Source organism: Ornithorhynchus anatinus, chromosome 10 (genome assembly GCF_004115215.2).
Source record: "Ornithorhynchus anatinus isolate Pmale09 chromosome 10, mOrnAna1.pri.v4, whole genome shotgun sequence".
Lineage (NCBI taxonomy): Eukaryota > Metazoa > Chordata > Mammalia > Monotremata > Ornithorhynchidae > Ornithorhynchus > Ornithorhynchus anatinus.
In genome coordinates this window covers 171,743-189,977 of record NC_041737.1, presented here as the reverse complement: position 1 = coordinate 189,977, position 18,235 = coordinate 171,743, and the positions used below count along the sequence as shown (strand labels likewise).

The following is an 18,235-nucleotide window of genomic DNA, read 5'->3' as shown; positions in this document are numbered from 1 at the left end:
GTAAAATACCTATTTTTCCCACCCTGTTAGACATTGAGCCCCACGTGGGACAGGGTCTGTATCTGATCTGGTTATCTTGTATCTACCCCAGTGCTTAGTACAGTGCTTGACACAGAGTAGGTGCTCAATAAATACCATCATTATCATTACTTTTATTGCATCCCATGCTAGTGGGCCATCCATCCCATCCCGGAGCTTTAAAAAAGAAAAGTCATGGCTTCCTGCTTCCCAGAGGATTAGTCAGCAGGGAGGGGAGTGGCAGACTACAGGTCCATTGTTTTTGCCCTGAATTGTTCCTGGTAGGTCTAGAATCTGGCCCAGGGGGCTCTCTGATTACCACAGCAGGACACCACCCCAGCCTTGTCTAGATCTGGTTCCGTTTCAGTCATGTCTTCCGGGCTTTTGACACCAACCCTTGGGTAACTGGATGTTGATATTCATTTCGACATATGGCCATTAGGGAAGTGGGAGTGGGGAAAGGAACAGATGTTTGGAAAACTTGGGTCATCCTTTCTTGAATCCTTTCTTGAACTTGTTAATAGACTTGAACTATGCTCTCATGCTTTAGTGTAGTGACTCTCCCAGTGTTCAATGTTTCTGGAATTCTCCTCCTTTAAAGAAACAGAATCCAACAAGCTTCAAGAGAAGCACCAATTTTGCTGTCAATTTTAGTGCTGAAGTTGTGATCTCCAGGTGAGTGAAGTTTCTGGAAGTCACAGTTCTAAGGCTCACGTATCTCTTTCTCTTTTCCTTCATTCATCCCTAATTCATTCCACTCCAACTTCTCCACAGTGGGTTAGATTCTGCACTTTTCCCAAAAATGTATTCTTACTGTCATGAACCCTTATTGTCAAAATACTCTCTTTAAAGGGTACAGATATGGGAACGCAGCTTGTTTCCCATTCCCATAAATTCTCATGGTTCATATTGAGGAATTTCCTGAAACGCATCCCCACAACCTGTACCTTGACCCGAGATGCTCTAATGACCTCCTTACAGGACCTCTGTCTCCACCCTCTCCTGTGTCGAACCCAGGGCCCCAGAGCCCTTTAAAAATAAAATGCAGATCATCAGGGCTCAGTTAATAGCAAGTAATCAGGAAAGTAGCCTAATTTAAGGGAATGAACAGGGACCTGCACGGGAAACTTTCGTTTTTAATCTCAGCTCTACCACTTGTCTACTGTGTCAGTGGGAGTCAGTAACTTTTCAGTGCTGCTGATTCCCCACCTGTAAAATGGTGATTAAATAATCATTATCAAGGTGTTTATTAAGCACCTCCTACATGTAAAGCCCTGTACCGGAGTAGATGCAATTTACTTGGGTTAGACATACTCTCTGTCCCACTTAGGGCTCAGAGCCCCAATAGAAAAGAGCTCAGATATTGGTTCCCCATTTTACAGATGAGAAAACGGAGGTGCAGAGATGTGAAGTGACTTGGCTAAATGGTTCACACAGCAGGTTAGTGGCTGAGTGGAATTAGAACCCAGGTCCTCTGACTCCTAGAACAGTGCTCCTCCCACTAGGCTACACTCCTTTGCCTATGCCTGCTCTCCTGTAGACTGTGAGTCTGGTGTAGGACAGGGACTGGCCTACCCGATTGTGTTGTATTGTAACCTTCCCAACGATCAGCAGCCATAAACCCTTAAAAAACACCCCCAATTATCATTATCTTGATTTATCTCGATGATATTGATAATAATAATAATGTTGGTATTTGTTAAGCGCTATGTATGTGCAGAGCATTGTTCTAAGCACTGAGGTAGATACAGGGTCATCAGGTTGTTCCGGGTGAGGCTCACAGTTAATCCCCATTTTACAGATGAGGGAACTGAGGCCCAGTGAAGTGACTTGCCCAGAGCTGGCAAGTGGCAGAGCCAGGATTCGAACCCACGACCACACTACTTATGTGGTAGTGAGTGATATTAATAATGTTGGTATTTGTTAAGCGCTTACTATGTGCCGAGCACTGTTCTAAGTGCTGGGGTAGATACAGGGTCATCAGGTTGTCCCATGTGAGGCTCAGAGTCTGAATCCCCATTTTCCAGATGAGGTAATGGAGGCACAGAGAAGTGAAATGACTTGTCCACAGTCACACAGCTGACAAGTGGCAGAGCTGGGATTGACACCACTCTACTTATTTTGTTTTGTTGTCTGTCTCCCCCGTTTAGACTGTGAGCCTGTTGTTGGGCAGAAACTGTTTCTAAATATTGCCGAATTGTCTATTCCAAAGCTTGGACAGTGCTCTGCACATAGTAAGCGCTCAGTAAATATGATTGATTGATTGATTGATTGATTGATTGATTGATTGAATGAATGAATGAATGAATGAATGAATGAATGAATGAATGAATGAATGAATGAATGAAGTGACCGTTTGCCCTCAGCTCCGGCATCGAGCCGACTTCCTAGACGCATTGCGCGTGCGCCGCCGCCACCGCCCTGCTGGAGGGGCGGGCACGCGCCGACTCCACAGCGCCCCTCCTGTCGCCAGGGAGAAGTCCCCCTCTCCCGCCCCGCTCCGCCCCGCCCCTTTCCGGACGATTCCATTCTCTATGAGAGGGTGGGCAGGGGCGGAGGAGCGCCTTCTTGAAAAGAAAACCTTCGCGGACAACAAGCGGATATTTCTTAAAAGGAATTTAATGATCTCGATGAGGAATTCGCTCTCTTTAACTTCAGCATTTGCCGTATGGGGGTGGGAGCAACAAAGTCCTCTGACGCCCTTCTTCCCTCCCCAGGGAGGGGAGCGTGGGCCCGAGCGGGGGCGCGGATGGAGATGGCCCCGCGCGGGGCGGTCATAACGCTCCTCCTGCTCGCCGCTCTCCCCGTCTTCTATCTGCGGTTCTGGAGTGAGGGGCCTCGACCAGGTAAAAGGCTCCCCTCACTCTTTACGCTCGTCTTTGGGCGGCCCCGCCTTTTTCAGCCCGCGGGATCCAGGGCCCTGCCTCCCAATGGACTACAACTCCCAGCCTGCTTTGCGCACCCTTCCGGGGGGGGGGAACCAGGCAGGAGCGCATGGCATGCTGGGAGACGGGCTATGCAATCACGCAATAAGAATAATGTTGGTATTTGTTAAGCGCTTCCTCTGTGCAGAGCACTGTTCTAAGCGCTGGGGGAGATCCAGGGTCATCAGGTTGTCTCAGGTGAGGCTCCCAGTCTTCATCCCCATTTTACAGATGAGGTCACTGAGGCCCAGAGAAGTGAAGAGGTCATGGGTTCGAATCCCAGCTCCGCCACTTGTCAGCTGTGTGGCTGTGGGCAAGTCACTTAACTTCTCTGGGCCTCAGTGACCTCATCTGTAAAATGGGGATGAAGATTGTGAGCCTCATGTGGGACAACCTGATTATCTTGTATACCCCAGCGCTTAGAACAGTGCTCTGCACATAGTTAGCGCTTAACAAATAGCAACATTATTATTATTATTAAGTGACTTGCCCCCAGTCCCACAGCTGACAAGTGGCAGAGCCCGGGAATCGAACCCGTGACCTCTGACTCCGAATCCCAGGCTCTTTCCACTGAGCCACGCTACTATGTGCACAGCACTGTTCTAAGTGCTGGGGAGATACAGGGTCATCAGGTTGTCCTACGTGGGGCTCACAGTCTTCATCCCCATTTTACAGATGAGGTCACTGAGGCCCAGAGAAGTAAAGTAACTGGCCCACAGTCCCACAGCTGACAAGTGGCAGAGCTGGGATTCGAACTCGTGACCTCCGACTCCCCAGCCCGGGCTCCTTCCACTGAGCCATGCTGCCTCCCCAGTAATAATAATAATGATGATGAGGATGGTATTTGTTCATTCATTCAGTAGAGTTTATTGAAAGGGGAAGCAGCGTGGCTCAGTGGAAAGAGCCCGGACTTGGGAGTCAGAGGTCACGAGTTCGACTCCCAGCTCTGACACTTGTCAGCTGTGGGACTGTGGGCAAGTCACTTCACTTCTCTGGGCCTCAGTGACCTCATCTATAAAATGGGAATTAACTGTGAGCCTCACATAGGGCAACCTGATGACCCTAATAATGTTGGTATTTGTTAAGCGCTTACTATGTGCCGAGCACTGTTCTAAGCACTGGGGTAGACACAGGGGAATCAGGGGAACCCTGTATCTACTCCACCGCTTAGAACAGTGCTCTGCACATAGTAGGCGCTTAACAAACACCAACATTATTATTATTATTACTAAGGGCTTGGAGCGTACAATCCGGCAACATTCATTCAAAAGTATTTATTGAGCGCTTACCATGTGCAGAGCGCTGGACTAAGCGCTTGGAGCGTCCAATTTGGCAACATTCATTCAATAGTATTTATTGAATGCTTACTATGTGCAGAGCACTGGACTAAGCGCTTGGAGCATCCAATTCGGCAACATTCATTCAATAGTATTTATTGAGCACTTACTATGTGCAGAGCGCTGGTCTAAGCGCTTGGAGTGTGCAATTTGGCAACAGAGAGAGACAATCCCTGCCCAATAACAGGTAAGCACTTACTGTGTGCCAAGCACTGTTTTATGTTCTCTTCTGTGTGCCAAGTTTTCAATCGATGGTATTGATCGAGAGCGTATTGTGGAGTGGGTAGTCAGGCAGGTGTGTGGATTGAGAATTTACCATGTGCGGAGTAATAATAATAATTTTGGTATATGTTAAGTGCTTACTATGGGCCGAGCACTCTTCTAAGCACTGGGTAGATACAAGGTAATTAGATTATCCCACGTGGGGCTCACAGTCTTAATCCCCATTTTAACAGATGAGGTAACTGAGGCACAGAGAAGTTAAGTGACTTGCCTAAAGTCACACAGCTGATAATTGTGACACATAGCTGCGATTAGAACCCATGACCTCTGACTCCCAAGCCCGGGCTCGTTCCACTGAGCTACCCTGCTTCTCAGTACTGTACTAAGCGCTTGGGAGAGTACCATATAACAGACACAGAGCACAATATTAAGTTCTTGGGTGAGTAAAACAATAGAGTGAGGGGCACAATCCTGCCCTCAAGGTGCTTACAATCTAGAGGGGTAGGCAGGTGTTAAAATAAATGACAGGAGAAGCAGCTGAGCGAGTGTAAGGGTATGTACATAAGCGTCGGGGCCTGGGTGAGTGTCAAAGTGCTTAAGGAGCACTTACCCAAGTGCTTTGGCAACTCAGAAGGGAGGGCCAGTAGGGTGAGGAGATGAGGGGTTAGTCAGGAAGGAGTGCGGCCTAGTGCATAAAGCCCCGACCTGGAAAATCAGGGGAATTTTTCTTTATGGAGTTTTCAGGAGAAGCAGCGTGGCATAATGGGAAGAGCATGGGCTTGGGACTCAGAGGTCATGGGTTCAAATGTCGCCACCGCCACTCATCTGCTGTGTGACCTTGGGTGAGACACTTAACTTCTCTGTGCCTCAGTTTCCTTATCTATAAAATGGGGATTAAAACCAGGAGCCCCATGTGGGACAACCTGATTACCCTGTATCTACCCAAGCGCTTAGATCAGTGCTCGGCACTTAATAAGCGCTTAATAAATGCCATCATTATTATTATTATTATTATTGTAAAGCGCTTACCCGGACCCGCCACTTACCTGCTATGCCTCGGTTTCCCCAGCTGCAAAAAATAGGGATTCAATACTGGCTCTCTCTCCTACCTGATTGTCAGCCCCATATGGGACAGGGACTATATCCAGCCTGATCAACCTGTGTCCATCCCAGCGCTTTGTACAGTGCGGCACATAATAAACACTTAAATACCATTTGAAAATGTTTCCTGGAGGAGATGTGATTTCAATAGGCTATGAAGGAGGAAGGAGTTTCAGGCAGGAGGGAGGAAGAGAGCCAGGGACTGACAGCAATACACAGTTAGGAGGTTGGTATTAAAGAAGGTATTAAAGAAGGGAAGTGTGTGGATGGGGTTAGAGAAAGATGATTGAGGAACGCTGGGAGGGAGAGGCCTGATTACATACCTTAAAACTAATAACTCTTTGATATGTAGGTGGATGGGCATCCATTGGAGGTTTTTGAGATATGGGGAGGTGTGCATGGAAAATTTTTTTAGAAAAATGATCCAGGCACAGAGGGAAGTATGGATTGGAGAGGGGAGAGGCCGGAGGCAGGGAGGTCAGCGAGGAGGCTGATCGAATAATTGAGGTGGGCTATAACGAGTGTTTGGACCAGCATGGTGGTGGGTTGGATGGGGAAGAGTAAGGGGATCCTGGAGATGTTGTGGAGATAGAACTGGCAGGAATTGGAAATTGAATATGCAAGTTGAGGGAGAGAGAGGAGTCAGAGAAAGGATGCGGACTAAGAGCGTGCAGATGGGGAATAGAAGGGAACCCAGAATTGAGCCTTGAGGGACCCCCCACTATTTGGGGGCGGAAGGCAGAGGAAGAGCCAGGGAAAGTGACCAAGGAGGAAATGTCCAGAGACCTTGGAGGAGAACCAAGAGAGGACTGTGTCAAAGAAAAGAATAACCCCCATGATGTCACTGGTTTATTTCATACTTTCCAATAATCTAATAAGGTGCACTGCACCAAACTATATGCTCAATTCCTACTACTGCCACAGCTGCCCCCTCTGCCCCCATTCTTGGTTAGAAGCCATTGGACAGAGACTTGCCTGGCCATCTTGCTAGGAAACTCCATATTTCATTCCTCGAAGCTGAACTAGAAAAATAAATTTTCCTGCTTTTCACAAACACACACATGCACGCACGCACCCACGGGGTCCGTGCCCACCCACGTTCTGCCTGAAGTTTTCATCAGGGTGTAGAATAAAAGGTGTCTACTTCATGATTATCGGCCTGAAGTCTACAGCTTTAATAAAGAGCATTAGCAATGCCAACCTTCACTCAGGGCAGTCGTCTCCTCTGGTGGTCATGAGATCACGGTCTTCGGAATACGTATGTTTGAAGACTAAATATTACAGCTCATTTCCGTGAATTTATTCATTCAGTAGTATTAATTGAGCGCTTACCATGTGGAGAGCACTGTACTAAGCGCTTGGACATGTTACTGACTACTCATGTACTGTGTCATCGATGAACTGTTTCCAGGTTAAATGTGGCTTAGATGGAACTCAAAGTTGCAGGAATATGGAGAAGTGTGGATCGGCAGTAAATTTTGACAATATGTCATTGCCGTGGACATCCAATCCCAGGGAGCCTGGGCCAGGGCCCGGGCCCCCAAGGAGCAAGCTCACTGTGCTTTGGGAGCTAGAGGGGCTGGGGAAACCGACAGGGCGGTGTGTGGCAGCAGGGAGGGGCCCGCGCATGGTCCGGCTGGAGCAGGTCTGTACTTGAGGGGCCATTTTCTAGCCTAGTCTTCGTCTTCCCCTTCCCGGCGGGCGGGATTGGAGCCCTGCTGTTTCAGTTGATGGGTTTTAGCAGGGCTTGACAGCAGTCACTCCCTGAACGCACCTGCACTCAAGAGGCAGGGGCCGATGTCCGGTCCTGGAGTTCCCGCATGGAGTTTGGCACTGTGACCTGTGATCATTCGATGACCAAGTGAAGGCAGCTGGGCTTCCCAGCAAAGAACATTAGTGGGCAATAGGGGACAGGTGAGGCTGAGGCAGAACCAAAGGCTCAATTCAGTTTATTTTTAGCACAGATAACTAACTCTTGGAAAAGGTTGTCCAAGCTAATTGGGGCTAGAAATGTTGCTTGCGTTTCTCCTAATTAATTCCTTGGAACTGATTTATTTTCTTAACAGGACCGAAAGAGCTTGTTTTGCTGGGTGGCCGATGCTTCTTGTTCCTTGCTCTCCTCACACTGGCCATTTCGGTGGCTTCCCCGTGGTTCAGCTCCACTCCCTCATCCCCCGTCGGCCCGACAGGTAAGGGACCAGCGTGGGGGCAGTTTCACTGAGGAAGAAGTTTAGATGGGGTGGATGCTCGAGTTGTTGTGAAGGAGGAACTGACTGGATTTGGTGACAGACTGAATAGGTTGAGTTGAGTCAAGGATGATGCCAAGGTTACAGGCTAGTGAGACAGAGGGTGGTGTTGGTGTCTGCAGTGATGAGAAAGTTGGCATGAAGACAGGGTTTGGGCAGGAAGGTCAGGAGTTGTTTTGGACACCCAAAAAGAGATGTCCCAAAGGCAGGAGGAAATGCGATATTAAAGGGAAAAAGATGTAAAGTTTGGGGATCATCTGCGTAGAGATGGTATTTGAAGCTGTGGGATCGAATGAGTTCTCCAAGGGAATGAATGCAATGGAGGATAGAAGGGGACTCAGAACTGAGCCTTGAGGCGGGGCGGGGGGCAGAGGGAGAGGAGGAGCCCTTGAAAGAAATTGAGAAGGAGTGGCCAGAGAGATAGGGAAGCTGGGAAGCAGTATGGCCTAGTGGATAGAGCACGGGCCTGGAAGTCAGGTCATGGGTTCTAATCCCAGCTCTGCCACTTGTCTGCTTTGTGGCCCTGGACAAGTTACTTCACTTCTCTGGGCCTCAGTTACTTCATCCAGCAGGTTGTCCACTGCTCTCCCCATTTTCAAAACCCTCATGAAACCACATCTCCTCCAGGCAGTCTTCCACTTCATTCCTTCTGTGTCACCTAAGCTCTGGTTTCCATATCTTTCCACTCTAATCCTCCTTTCCTTCTTCCTGTAATTGATTTTAGTGCCTGCTTTCCCCTCACCCCCATCCCCCTTGCTAGATGGAAAACTCCTTGAGGTCAGGAATTGTGGCTATTAATTTTATAGTCCTCTCCCAAGCGCCTAGTACAGTGCACTGCCTGCATTAGGCATTGAGTAAGTAGTAAGTACCAGTGATTGATTGTGGAATTTTGACATTCTTTCTCATAATGACATCGTATTCCACTTGTTGTGATCATTAAAATATATTCCGGCCTGGCGTTTTTCTTAGTGCCCAGTGACGAGAAGGAGAGGCAGCAGAGGCTCATCAGGGAAGAGCAACAGGAGGCCCTGAGGGAACAGGTGAATGGAAGGATGGTCGTCGTCCTCTCCCTGCCGCCCCCCGAGTCAGCCCACGCACTCTGCCCTGCTCCATCTCCTGGGACCGCGCCGTGGCTTTGGCCGCTTGGGACGGAAGTGACCCCGGCGTCAGTCCGCCACCTTGCTCCTCCCTGGCCCCGGCCCGCTCGGGGCCGCCTGCCGTCACAGGCCCGGTCTGCCTCCGGCCTGCACGGTCGGAGGGGTTGCCCCAAGTTATCGAACCCCGGACCTCCGGCCTATCCTCCGGCAGAGGCCAGGTGGGCTCTTGCTCTCTCCCTGCCGCCCCGGCCGAGGCTCCCCTGAGCATCCAGAAATGACTGTGTTTTCGGTAACGGTTTGTAACTTTGGGTTCCTCGAGGAGGGTGCCGGGTGCAGGCATTGATGGCCGTGGCAGCAGTAGTCCACGAGCTCCCTCTCCATGGCTCCTTGACACTGCCAAGAAGGACGGAGGGGCAGGACAAGCCGTTTCCCCACCTGGAGGTGCTGGTCTGCAAACGGGCCTGTTTGGGGGAGGGGGTGTGCCAGTTTTACCCGGCACCTCCTAGTGAATCGTGCCTCCTCTATTCAGTGCAGCCGGAGCAGGGACCCGGCCAGCTCCATCCCTCAGTTGGCCAGAGGTGCTGGGTGGCACCTGGCTGCTTTATGCCTCAACTTCTCTCTTGTAAAACAGGGCCACCCCCCCGGTTCTCCTGGCCTTGGAGGGGTCTACCGGGAGCTCCAGAGCCCCTGAACTCAGCTCGCCACCCTGCGAGACCAGCCGCGTGACCTTGGTCTCCCTCCGGGTCCACCGGTGCGCTGACCGTCCCCAAGTGGGGCGTCAGGAAGGGGCCCTGTCCTCTGGAGGCTAGCCTGAGCTTTTACAGTCGTCGGTGCTTCTAGGCTCACCGGGCTCTTGGCCCGGCTCTGAGCCCGCTTTGAAACAAGGGAGGGAAACAGGCTCGCCGCTTGGCAAGTTTACCGTCTCGGGGAGGCGGCCGGGCCTGCGGGGAAGAGCACGGGACTGGGATTCGATAGGTCGTGGATTCTGGGTTACATCTCTGCCGTTAGCTGGCTGTGGGTCTCGGGCCTTAGTTTCCTCATCTGTAACATGGGAAGGAGATTCCTCCTCCCCTTTGGACTGTGAGTCTCCTCGGGGACAGGGACTGGGTCCAATCTGATTACCTTGCAGCTACCCCAGTGCTCAGCGCAGTGCGTGGCACACAGTAAGCGCTTAATGAATACCATAATCCTTATTAGATAGACAAACAACCCCAACCCAGACACCCAGCTCCGTGCACAAGGAGGCAGATGGACGCACTTGGACGGCATTCTGCAGACAGACAAGAGTGTGCCCGTCGGGGGAGGAGAGGGGTTGGGAATGTGAGAGGGCAGGGCTGGCGAGTGAGACCAGGGTAGGGGGCGAGGGCCAAACGCGGGAAGCCTCCTCCTGCCTGGCAGCTCAGGTCACAGGGGCCGGTCCCGAGGCGGAGGCACGGAGCCGCACAGAGGCCCACAGGCTCACCTGATCTCCGTCTTTCCAAACAGGCCCGTGGATACTTGGAGAACGTGCTCAGACCTCGTCAGGAAAGTAGACTGAGGAAGCAGGAAGAGCGGTTTTATCAACTGACGGGCGAGAGCTGGAAGCTAACGGGAGGCCACAAGCTTGGGGTTAGAGGACGCTTTCCTGTTTCTGTCCAGATCCTCCTGTCCCCCGGGCTTCCCCCTCCTGGAGTCATCGGTATCACCGTGCCGCCTGCCGCCTTCCATGAAGCCAGGCCTGCGGGACTCTGAGCAGCCTTGGCCGCTGCAGGAGCCGCTGGGCAGGTGTCTCTGCACAGCTAGTGGGTCTGGCTGAGGAGAGGGCAAGGGGACACTTTTGTGTCCTAAGAGCACATCTAGGTGGACCCTCCAGAAGGCAAAGAAATGCCAGGAAATTACCAAATACAGGGGAGGGCTGTGGAAAAGAAATCGAAAGCCCCGCTCATCTTCTCATCCCTGTCCCTGGAAGAGGTTGCTGCGGTAACAAAGCTTGTGGTCTGTGTGGGTATCCCAGCAATGACTTTAATAGCTTGTCCAGGCTTTGAAAATTTTGTTCAGTGAGAGGTTTTTCTACAGTAGTGTCCATTTTCATTGGTCTTTGGTTTTGGTTCCCGTCGGGAACACCCTTGTCTATAGTCTGAATGGAGTCTCCGATCGTGAACACGGCCAATGGGAAAGATGAACTCTTATTGCTCCCAGTGTCTCTTCTGGGAGTAAATGGAGCTTAGCCTTCCAGGACCATCTGTGAAAACTATTCATGTAGACTGAAGTAAGGATGTCCAAACTCTGGCTTTTAGGCCAAAGGCAGCCACAATCGACTGGAAGCTGGCCCACCAAACGTTCAGCTCGGGGGCCCATCATGGCTGTTGGGAGGCCAGCCCCTTCTGGGAGAGGGATTAACTTGTCCCTGGAAACATGGTGGTTTCTTCCTGGGACTCGTTCTGGTGGGAGTCATTTCAAGAATGGGATGGCTGCTTTGGCAGGTCGTTCCACTATTTTAACACTGTCCCTCCAGCCCACTTCCCATCGCACTGTGCTTTCTCACTCTGACCCCCCAGTCCCAATTCTGCCTCTGGCCTACTGTGTGACCTTAGGCTTGGGCAAATCACTGAGCCTCTCTGAGCTTCTCTAAAATGGGGATGAGACCACTCCTCTTCCTCTATCTTAGATTGAGAGCCCTGGGTAGTGTGGGGACTGTCGCCCATCTGATTTAATCCCTAGATTTCTCTCAAGCTTTCCTAACTGTGAGAGAAACTGAATGCTTTTAGTTTATTTATGTTTTAAAGCTATGGAAGAAAGATGTTTGAATAAGGCTGTGTGAGCTGTGGGTCCTCTGGTCACTCTTTCCTCATTCCTTAGCCCTCCAGCCCCTGAAAACATTCCAAGTTCATCGACCCTCTGTTGGATTAAGAAATCAGTTGCAGGAAGGAAGTAGTGTGACCTAGGGGGAAGAACAAGGGCTGTGGAGTCGTCTGACTGAAGAGTCAGAGGACCTGATTTCTAATTCCAGCTCTTCCATTTGCCTGCTGGATGATTGGTTGGGCAAGTCACTTAACTTCCTTGTACCTCATTTTCCTCATCTGTAAAATGGAGATGAAATACCTGTTCTTCCTCCTACTTAGTGAGCCCCAGATGGGACAGGGATTATATCCAACCTGATCATCTTGTATTTACCCGAGTGCTTAGGATAATGCTTGGCACATAGTAAAGATGTAACAAATATTGTAATATTATTGTTAAGGATGATAATAACCAATAAAGTTCCTGAGGGGGGGAAAGGAGCACAGAAGAGTGTTTGTCGTGAGATAAACCCTCTGAAATATTCAGCAGGGCCATGGACAGGCAGCTGGACCGACCGGCAAGAGGGTGGCAGGCAGACAGATGGGAAGGCAGAGGCAGATGGGCAAATAGGAGGGGGTTGCATAGTGACTGTGTGTTTCTTGGAACAGAGTGATGAAGACTCGGTGTCTGAAAATGCGAATTTGGGACCCGGCAGCACGCCCAATCAAGAAGCCATGAGGAGACGGAGGTTGCCAGAGCCGCTGAAACAGCCAGTCCCACCCATCGAGCAGCCCGGAGCCGAGGAGGTAAGTACCACCCTTTGGGATTCGGCGCTGGCAGGTGTTGGGGTGGAGGGAGGAAGTCCGGGTGAGGGTGGGTGTTATCGGAAATGGGCCCCGCCTGGCCGCTACCTCCCTGAGGTACTTGTGGTGGGAGGAGCCCGGGGCACAACTGGGCCAGAGCCTGCCGGAGCCCCTCTGAAACCTGAGAGGAGGGAGCTGCGTGGGCTTGGGGTTAGGTGAGGCTGCTGCTGAAAGAAAGGGAGGCCACTTCATCCTGCAGGCGGTTGCTTCGGTAGTGGCCTCTGTGGCCTCCGATGTCCCCATCAGCCACCTACTCTTCAGGGTTCCCTCTGGGCATTTCTCCAATTAGACCGAGTGAGGAAGGGTGGCCTGGAGGCAGTGGAATGAACTCCGATTTGTAGTTTGGGATCTTGTGGGGTTCTGACTTGATGTGGCCCGGGCAGTCCCTCTCCTTCTCCGTCACGCTGTTTCCTGGTACCTGGAATACCAGGGGCTGGGCCATCTGTCAGCTGTCACCTGCTCTTCCTGACTAAAAATTCTCATGTATGTAAAGCAGCTTGCTCCCTCACTCCCTCCCTAGCTTCCTGCTTCCTGCTTCCTTCTTGTTTGTCATAGCCTGTTACCCAGCACAAGTGTCCAGCAGCTGATTAGGAACAGGTTTAATTTGGGCCCTGTCACAGCAGATCTGTGTTTTCTGGAGACGTTTCCCGCTGGCCTGAAACTCCTCCTTTCCCCTTCATTGCCAACAGACCACCACACTCCCCACCCTCAAAGCCCTCTGAAATCACATCTCCCCCAAGAGGCCTTCCCTGACTAAGCCCTCATTTCCCCTCTTCCTTTTCCCTACGGTTGATAATCACCCCAGCTTTGGCCCCAGAGCAATTATGTACAGATCTGTAAGTTATTTTATTGTCTGTCTCCCCCGCTAGACTGTAAGCTTTTTGTGGACAAGGAATGAGTCTAACTCTGTTGTATTATACTCTCTGAATCACTTAGTACAGTGCTCTACAATTAATCAGTGGTATTTACTGAGTGATTCCTTTGTGCAGAGCACTTTATTAAGCACTTGTATTAAGTACCATACCACGGAGTAAGGTGCACAGTAAATACCTTTGATTAATATTGTACTCTCCTAAGCACGTAGTGCAGTGCTCTGCACACAGTAAGTGCTCAATAAATATCCTTGATTGAATAGGACGGCGAAGTTCCCGGAGAGAGAAGCTGTGGAATGGCTGATTTGTTCTGGCCCTGCCCTTCCTGAGCCCTGAGACCTGGAAAGGTCCCAATCTCGCACGGTTCTCAGCATGGTTTCTCTTCTTCGTAGGTTCCCATCTTACCCGAAGAGCCTCCCGAACAGGCTGACGAGGTGAGTTTTGCAACTGCTTCGGGCACAGGAGAGCCGCGCACCAGGGGAGGGAGAAAGGGAGGAAGGGCCCGGCTACCTCAGCCCTGAAATGACATCTCAGTGCCATTTGGGGTGGGGAGGGCATTGTCGGCTCCTCAGCAGGAGCCCATGTTGGGGTTCGCGACTTCCCCTCGGGCCCAGCTCTGGGCCGCATCATCCTGCCAGTCTGGCCCCGGACGCCCCTGAGCCAGGTCGCGCCAGGTGGGAACCATGTGAAAGATGGGATCTTTCTGTCTGAGAGCACATTTATCTGTCCCTCCTGCAGGTTGTCACCGTGGCTCTGCGGGGACCAAGCGGCCGTATCCTAAGGAGAAGGTTTCTCAAGTCCTGTAATTCACAGGTCAGATCCTTGCTTCCTGCTTCCTGCTTTGTGTTTGTCATGGCCTGCTGCCCAGCTCAAGAGTCCGGCAGCTGTTTCAGGAACAGGTTTAATTTGGGCCCTATCATGACAGATCTGCATTCTCTGCATTGGAACTCCCTCCCTCTACATAACTAACAGATCCCTACTTTCCCAATATCCAGAGCCCTCCTAAAATCACGTCTCCTCCAAGACGCTCACCCGGCTCAACCCTCGTTTCCCCTACTGCCTCTTCCTTCTGCATAATCCTTGCACAAGAATCTGTACCATTTAAGCAATTGATATTCACCCCAGCTTCAGCCCCCACAGCACTTACAAGAAGCAGCATGGAGTAGTGGATTGAGCACGGGCCTGAGAGTCAGAAGGTCGTGGGTTCTATTCCTGGTTCTGCCACTTGTTTGCTGCATGACTTTGGGCAAGTCATTTCACTTCTCTGTGCCTCAGTTACCCCATCTGTAAAATGGGGATTGAGACTAACATAGGACAGGGACTGTGTCCACCCTGATTTACTTGAATCCATCTCAGCGCTTAGAACAGTGCCTGGCACATAGTAAGCGCTTAACAAGTACCAAAATAATAATAATAAGATCCATAATGTATTTTAATGTCTGTCTCCCCCTTTCGATTCTGACCTCTTCGTGTACAGGGAATGCTCTACCAATTCTGTTGTTTGTATCTGCCTAGTTCTTAGAACAGTGCTCTGCATTCAATCAATCAGTTGTATTTATTTGAGCGCTTACTGTGTGCAGAACACTATACTAAGCAGTTGGGAGAGTACACTGTAACTGAGTTGGTAGACACGTTCCCTGCCCACAGTGAGCTTATAGGCTTGAGGGGTTGACAGATATTAAAAAATAAATTACAGATATGTATGAAGTGCTGTGGGGCTGAGGGAGAGATGAATAACGGAAGCATATCTAATGGCAAGGGTGACACAGAAGGGAATAGAAGAGGAAATGAAGGCTTGATGTGCCTTCAATAAGACTTTGAAGGTGAGGAGGGTGATTGTCGGATATTAAGAGGGAGGGCATTCCAGGTCAGAGGCGGGACATGGGCGAGTGGTGGGCGGCATGTACTAAGCACTTGGAGAGTAAAGTACAATGGAGTTGGTAGATGGGTTCTCTCTCCACAGAGAGGTTACAGTCTAGAGGGGGAGACAGACATTACAGTAGTGTTGTTCAACTCGCAGGTCAAGTTGGAAACATCCTTCTTTGGAGACAGAGTTCCAGTTCCACCAGGCAGGGCTCGCTTCCCCATGGGGTCTGGGCTGAGACCCCGCCGACCCTCCTGAGCGTTGGCAGGCCAGAAGCCACTTGGGCCACCATTCGCCTCTGTGGGAACTGGGCCCTCCTCCCACCGCCGGAAGAACCATGAACTCAGTGGGAGTTGAGACCTTCTGGTTCTTCCCTGAGCTCAGCAGAAGCCACCCTTGGTCTCAGATGAAGGGGGTGGCCGGATTGGGGCAGCGAGGCAGCGGGTAGGGATTGTCTCTATCTGTTGCTGGATTGTACTTTCCAAATGCTAAGTACGGTGCTTTGCACACAGTAAGCGCTCAATAAATACAATTGAATGAATGAATGGGCATGAACGGTGGGTATGGTGGTCTCCATCCCAATGGAGGGAGAATCGCCTGTAGCAGTGTGAGGTAGTGACTGACCTTTGGGGAGCAGTGTGGCACTTGGGGTGGAGAGGGGAGAAAAAGAGAGAGGAGGAGAAAAGAACACATCAAGAGGAATGGGGTTCCAGGAGACAGGAAGAGCTGGGGTGAGGCTGGGGCAGGTGGATGGGGGGAGAAGGTGGCTGAGCCGAGTCCGACCTGAATCTAACCGCAGACCCTGGGGCAGCTGCAGGGCTTTGGGACCGGGCCTGCGGGAGTCAGAGTGCGGCCCCTTCTTCTGTGGTTCTGTTGCCCTCTCCCCCACTTCCCTTTCCCGGGCTGAGCTGTTCCTGATGCACACGGCCGTCCTGAGCTATGGGGTGGGGGAGACAGTGAACAGGGAGGGAAGGGGAGAGTGAGAGCATGTGAGTGTGAGATGCTCACCCCATCCCCTTCACCTCCAGAGCAAACAGGCAGGAAGGGGGAAGTGTGATAGACCTATTGAGAAGTGGTTGGCTCACGAGGGTCCCCGTTTGCCAGGTCCCCGGACCCCCAGGAGGGTGGCTGTGCAGGGGCCCTCTGCCCACCCCCTCCAGCTCCTGGGTCTGCCAGTGGAGCCCTGCTCTAAGTGAACTTCAGGTGGCGCATCGCAGCACCCCAACTGCTTCCCTTCTAAATGTACAAAGAACCCACTCAACGTGGATGAAACTCTGCGGGAAGAGGTAGGGCTCTCGTGCCCAGCAGGCGCCCTCTGTGCTGGCCATTGGGAAGCCCCGGCCCAGAATGCTGGCTCCTGGGCATCACCCTTCTCCCTCCCTCCATCCGTCCTTACGGTGACAAAGATAATAAAGACCCCGAGAGAGGCCTGCTCTGAGCACCGAGCGGGCGGGGCCGAGCTGAGTCAGCCGAGCCACTGTCGAAGTTGCAGAGATTTGTTTTGCCTCAAGTGGGTTGGCCTCCCTTCTGCCGTCCCCAGGGAACTCCTGCAAACTGCTCTCACCAAGCCATTGTTTTCTAGGTGTTGCTGGCCTGGATGGTGAGAGTCGGGTATCCCTCGTCCATCTATACCCTGTGCACTCCCTACCCCCGCCGGGCCTTGCCGGTGGAAGGAGGTCGGACCCTCGAGGACCTGGGCATCACCGTGGGAACCATGCTAAACGTGGAGGAGAGAGAGCCCGCCTCCGATCACAGGGCCTCAGGTGCCCTGGCCCCATCGAGAACCTGATGGATCCCAGGCCTCCCAAGGCATGGGCTCCTCCTTGGAGAGGACCTGTCCTAGCTCCAGCAGCAGCAGCTGCAGACGGTGAGCATGGGAACGCTGTAACACTGTGACCATCACAATAAATGGAACCATGAACACAGGATTCGGAGGGCTTGAGAACTAACGGTGGACAGCCAGGCCTAGTGGAGAGAGCTCGGGCCTGGGAGGTGGGAGCCCCGGGCAGCCACTGGCCTGCTGACAACTTCGGGCTAGCCAGGTCCCCTCTCTAGGCCTCAGTTTCTTCATCTGTGAAAGAAGGGCAGGACCCCTCCTCTTCTTTCCGCTTAGTCTGGGGATTCAGGGTTTCCCCCAGTTGGAAAGGCCGCTAGCCGTCAGCGCACTTGTTATTCCCCTGCCTCCCGGGCCGAGACTAGAGGCCTTTAAAAGTAGGGAACCCCTGTCCATCTGCTGCACAAACAAGAGGCTAAAAAGAGCCCTTCGGAAGTCTCTGTGGACACAGGACTGAGGGGAAACACTCCACTGTGGCCCAGAGGTCAGTCTTTCCAGGGGGGTGGGGGGCCGTTCTTGGGCAAACAGACGGGCAGTGAAGCCCTAAAACCCTGGGAACGGCACCAATCCGTGGCCCAGTTCTTTCTCCTTGAAAGTGTCAATAGGGAAAGCAGGAGTATGGAAGCAGCGTGGCCTATTGGAAAGGGCACCAGCCTGGGAGTCGGCAGACCTGGGTTCTAATCTCGGCTCCGCCACTTGTCTTCTCTGTGACCTTGGGCAAGTCACTTTGCTTATCTGTGCCTCAGTGTCCTCTTCTGTAAAATGGGGAGGAAGACTGAAGAAATATGGCAAAAAATCACAAACTGGAGAAGCTTGGGGAGAAACACCCAAGTCACTTTTAGAGTGCTGAAGAGGAGAACAGAAACCCTGACCGTCCGAGGTTCCCGCTGGTAAGTCGGCCTGGGCCCGGGGTCTCTCCGGTGGCTGGGGGCATTGCCTGTTGGACTCCAAGCGGACAGAGGCACTCAGCAGATAATCAGGATGGACGAGGCAAAGATGGTGGCGATCTGGGCCTCGGCTTCCCGGGAAGAAACAAGTTCTAGTAGGAGACCGGCATGAGAGGATTAAGGCTGCAGTAATTCCTACAGTCTTCAGTG

At 51.8% G+C, this 18,235-nt stretch overlaps 1 protein-coding gene across 1 annotated transcript; it reads left to right on the top strand.

Moving 5' to 3' along the window:
• The first annotated feature begins 2,510 nt into the window (after nt 1–2,510).
• UBXN8 (UBX domain protein 8) lies at nt 2,511–17,232 on the top strand. The gene is made up of 8 exons (XM_029072975.2): nt 2,511–2,864; nt 7,669–7,791; nt 8,818–8,888; nt 10,431–10,553; nt 12,374–12,511; nt 13,833–13,874; nt 14,179–14,253; nt 16,887–17,232. The coding sequence occupies exons 1-8, from the start codon at nt 2,687–2,689 to the stop codon at nt 17,091–17,093; spliced, it is 957 nt and encodes a 318-aa protein (XP_028928808.1). The 5' UTR covers nt 2,511–2,686; the 3' UTR covers nt 17,094–17,232.
• Nucleotides 17,233–18,235: the final 1,003 nt, after the last annotated feature.

Bases quoted from the DNA above. Each gene is read 5' to 3' on its own strand.
- UBXN8 (XM_029072975.2), top strand. From the start codon at position 2,687: ATGGGGGTGGGAGCAACAAAGTCCTCTGACGCCCTTCTTCCCTCCCCA. The intron at 7,792-8,817 runs GTAAGGGACCAG...CGTTTTTCTTAG, and splicing joins ATCCCCCGTCGGCCCGACAG to TGCCCAGTGACGAGAAGGAG. The intron at 13,875-14,178 runs GTGAGTTTTGCA...TCCCTCCTGCAG, and splicing joins CTCCCGAACAGGCTGACGAG to GTTGTCACCGTGGCTCTGCG.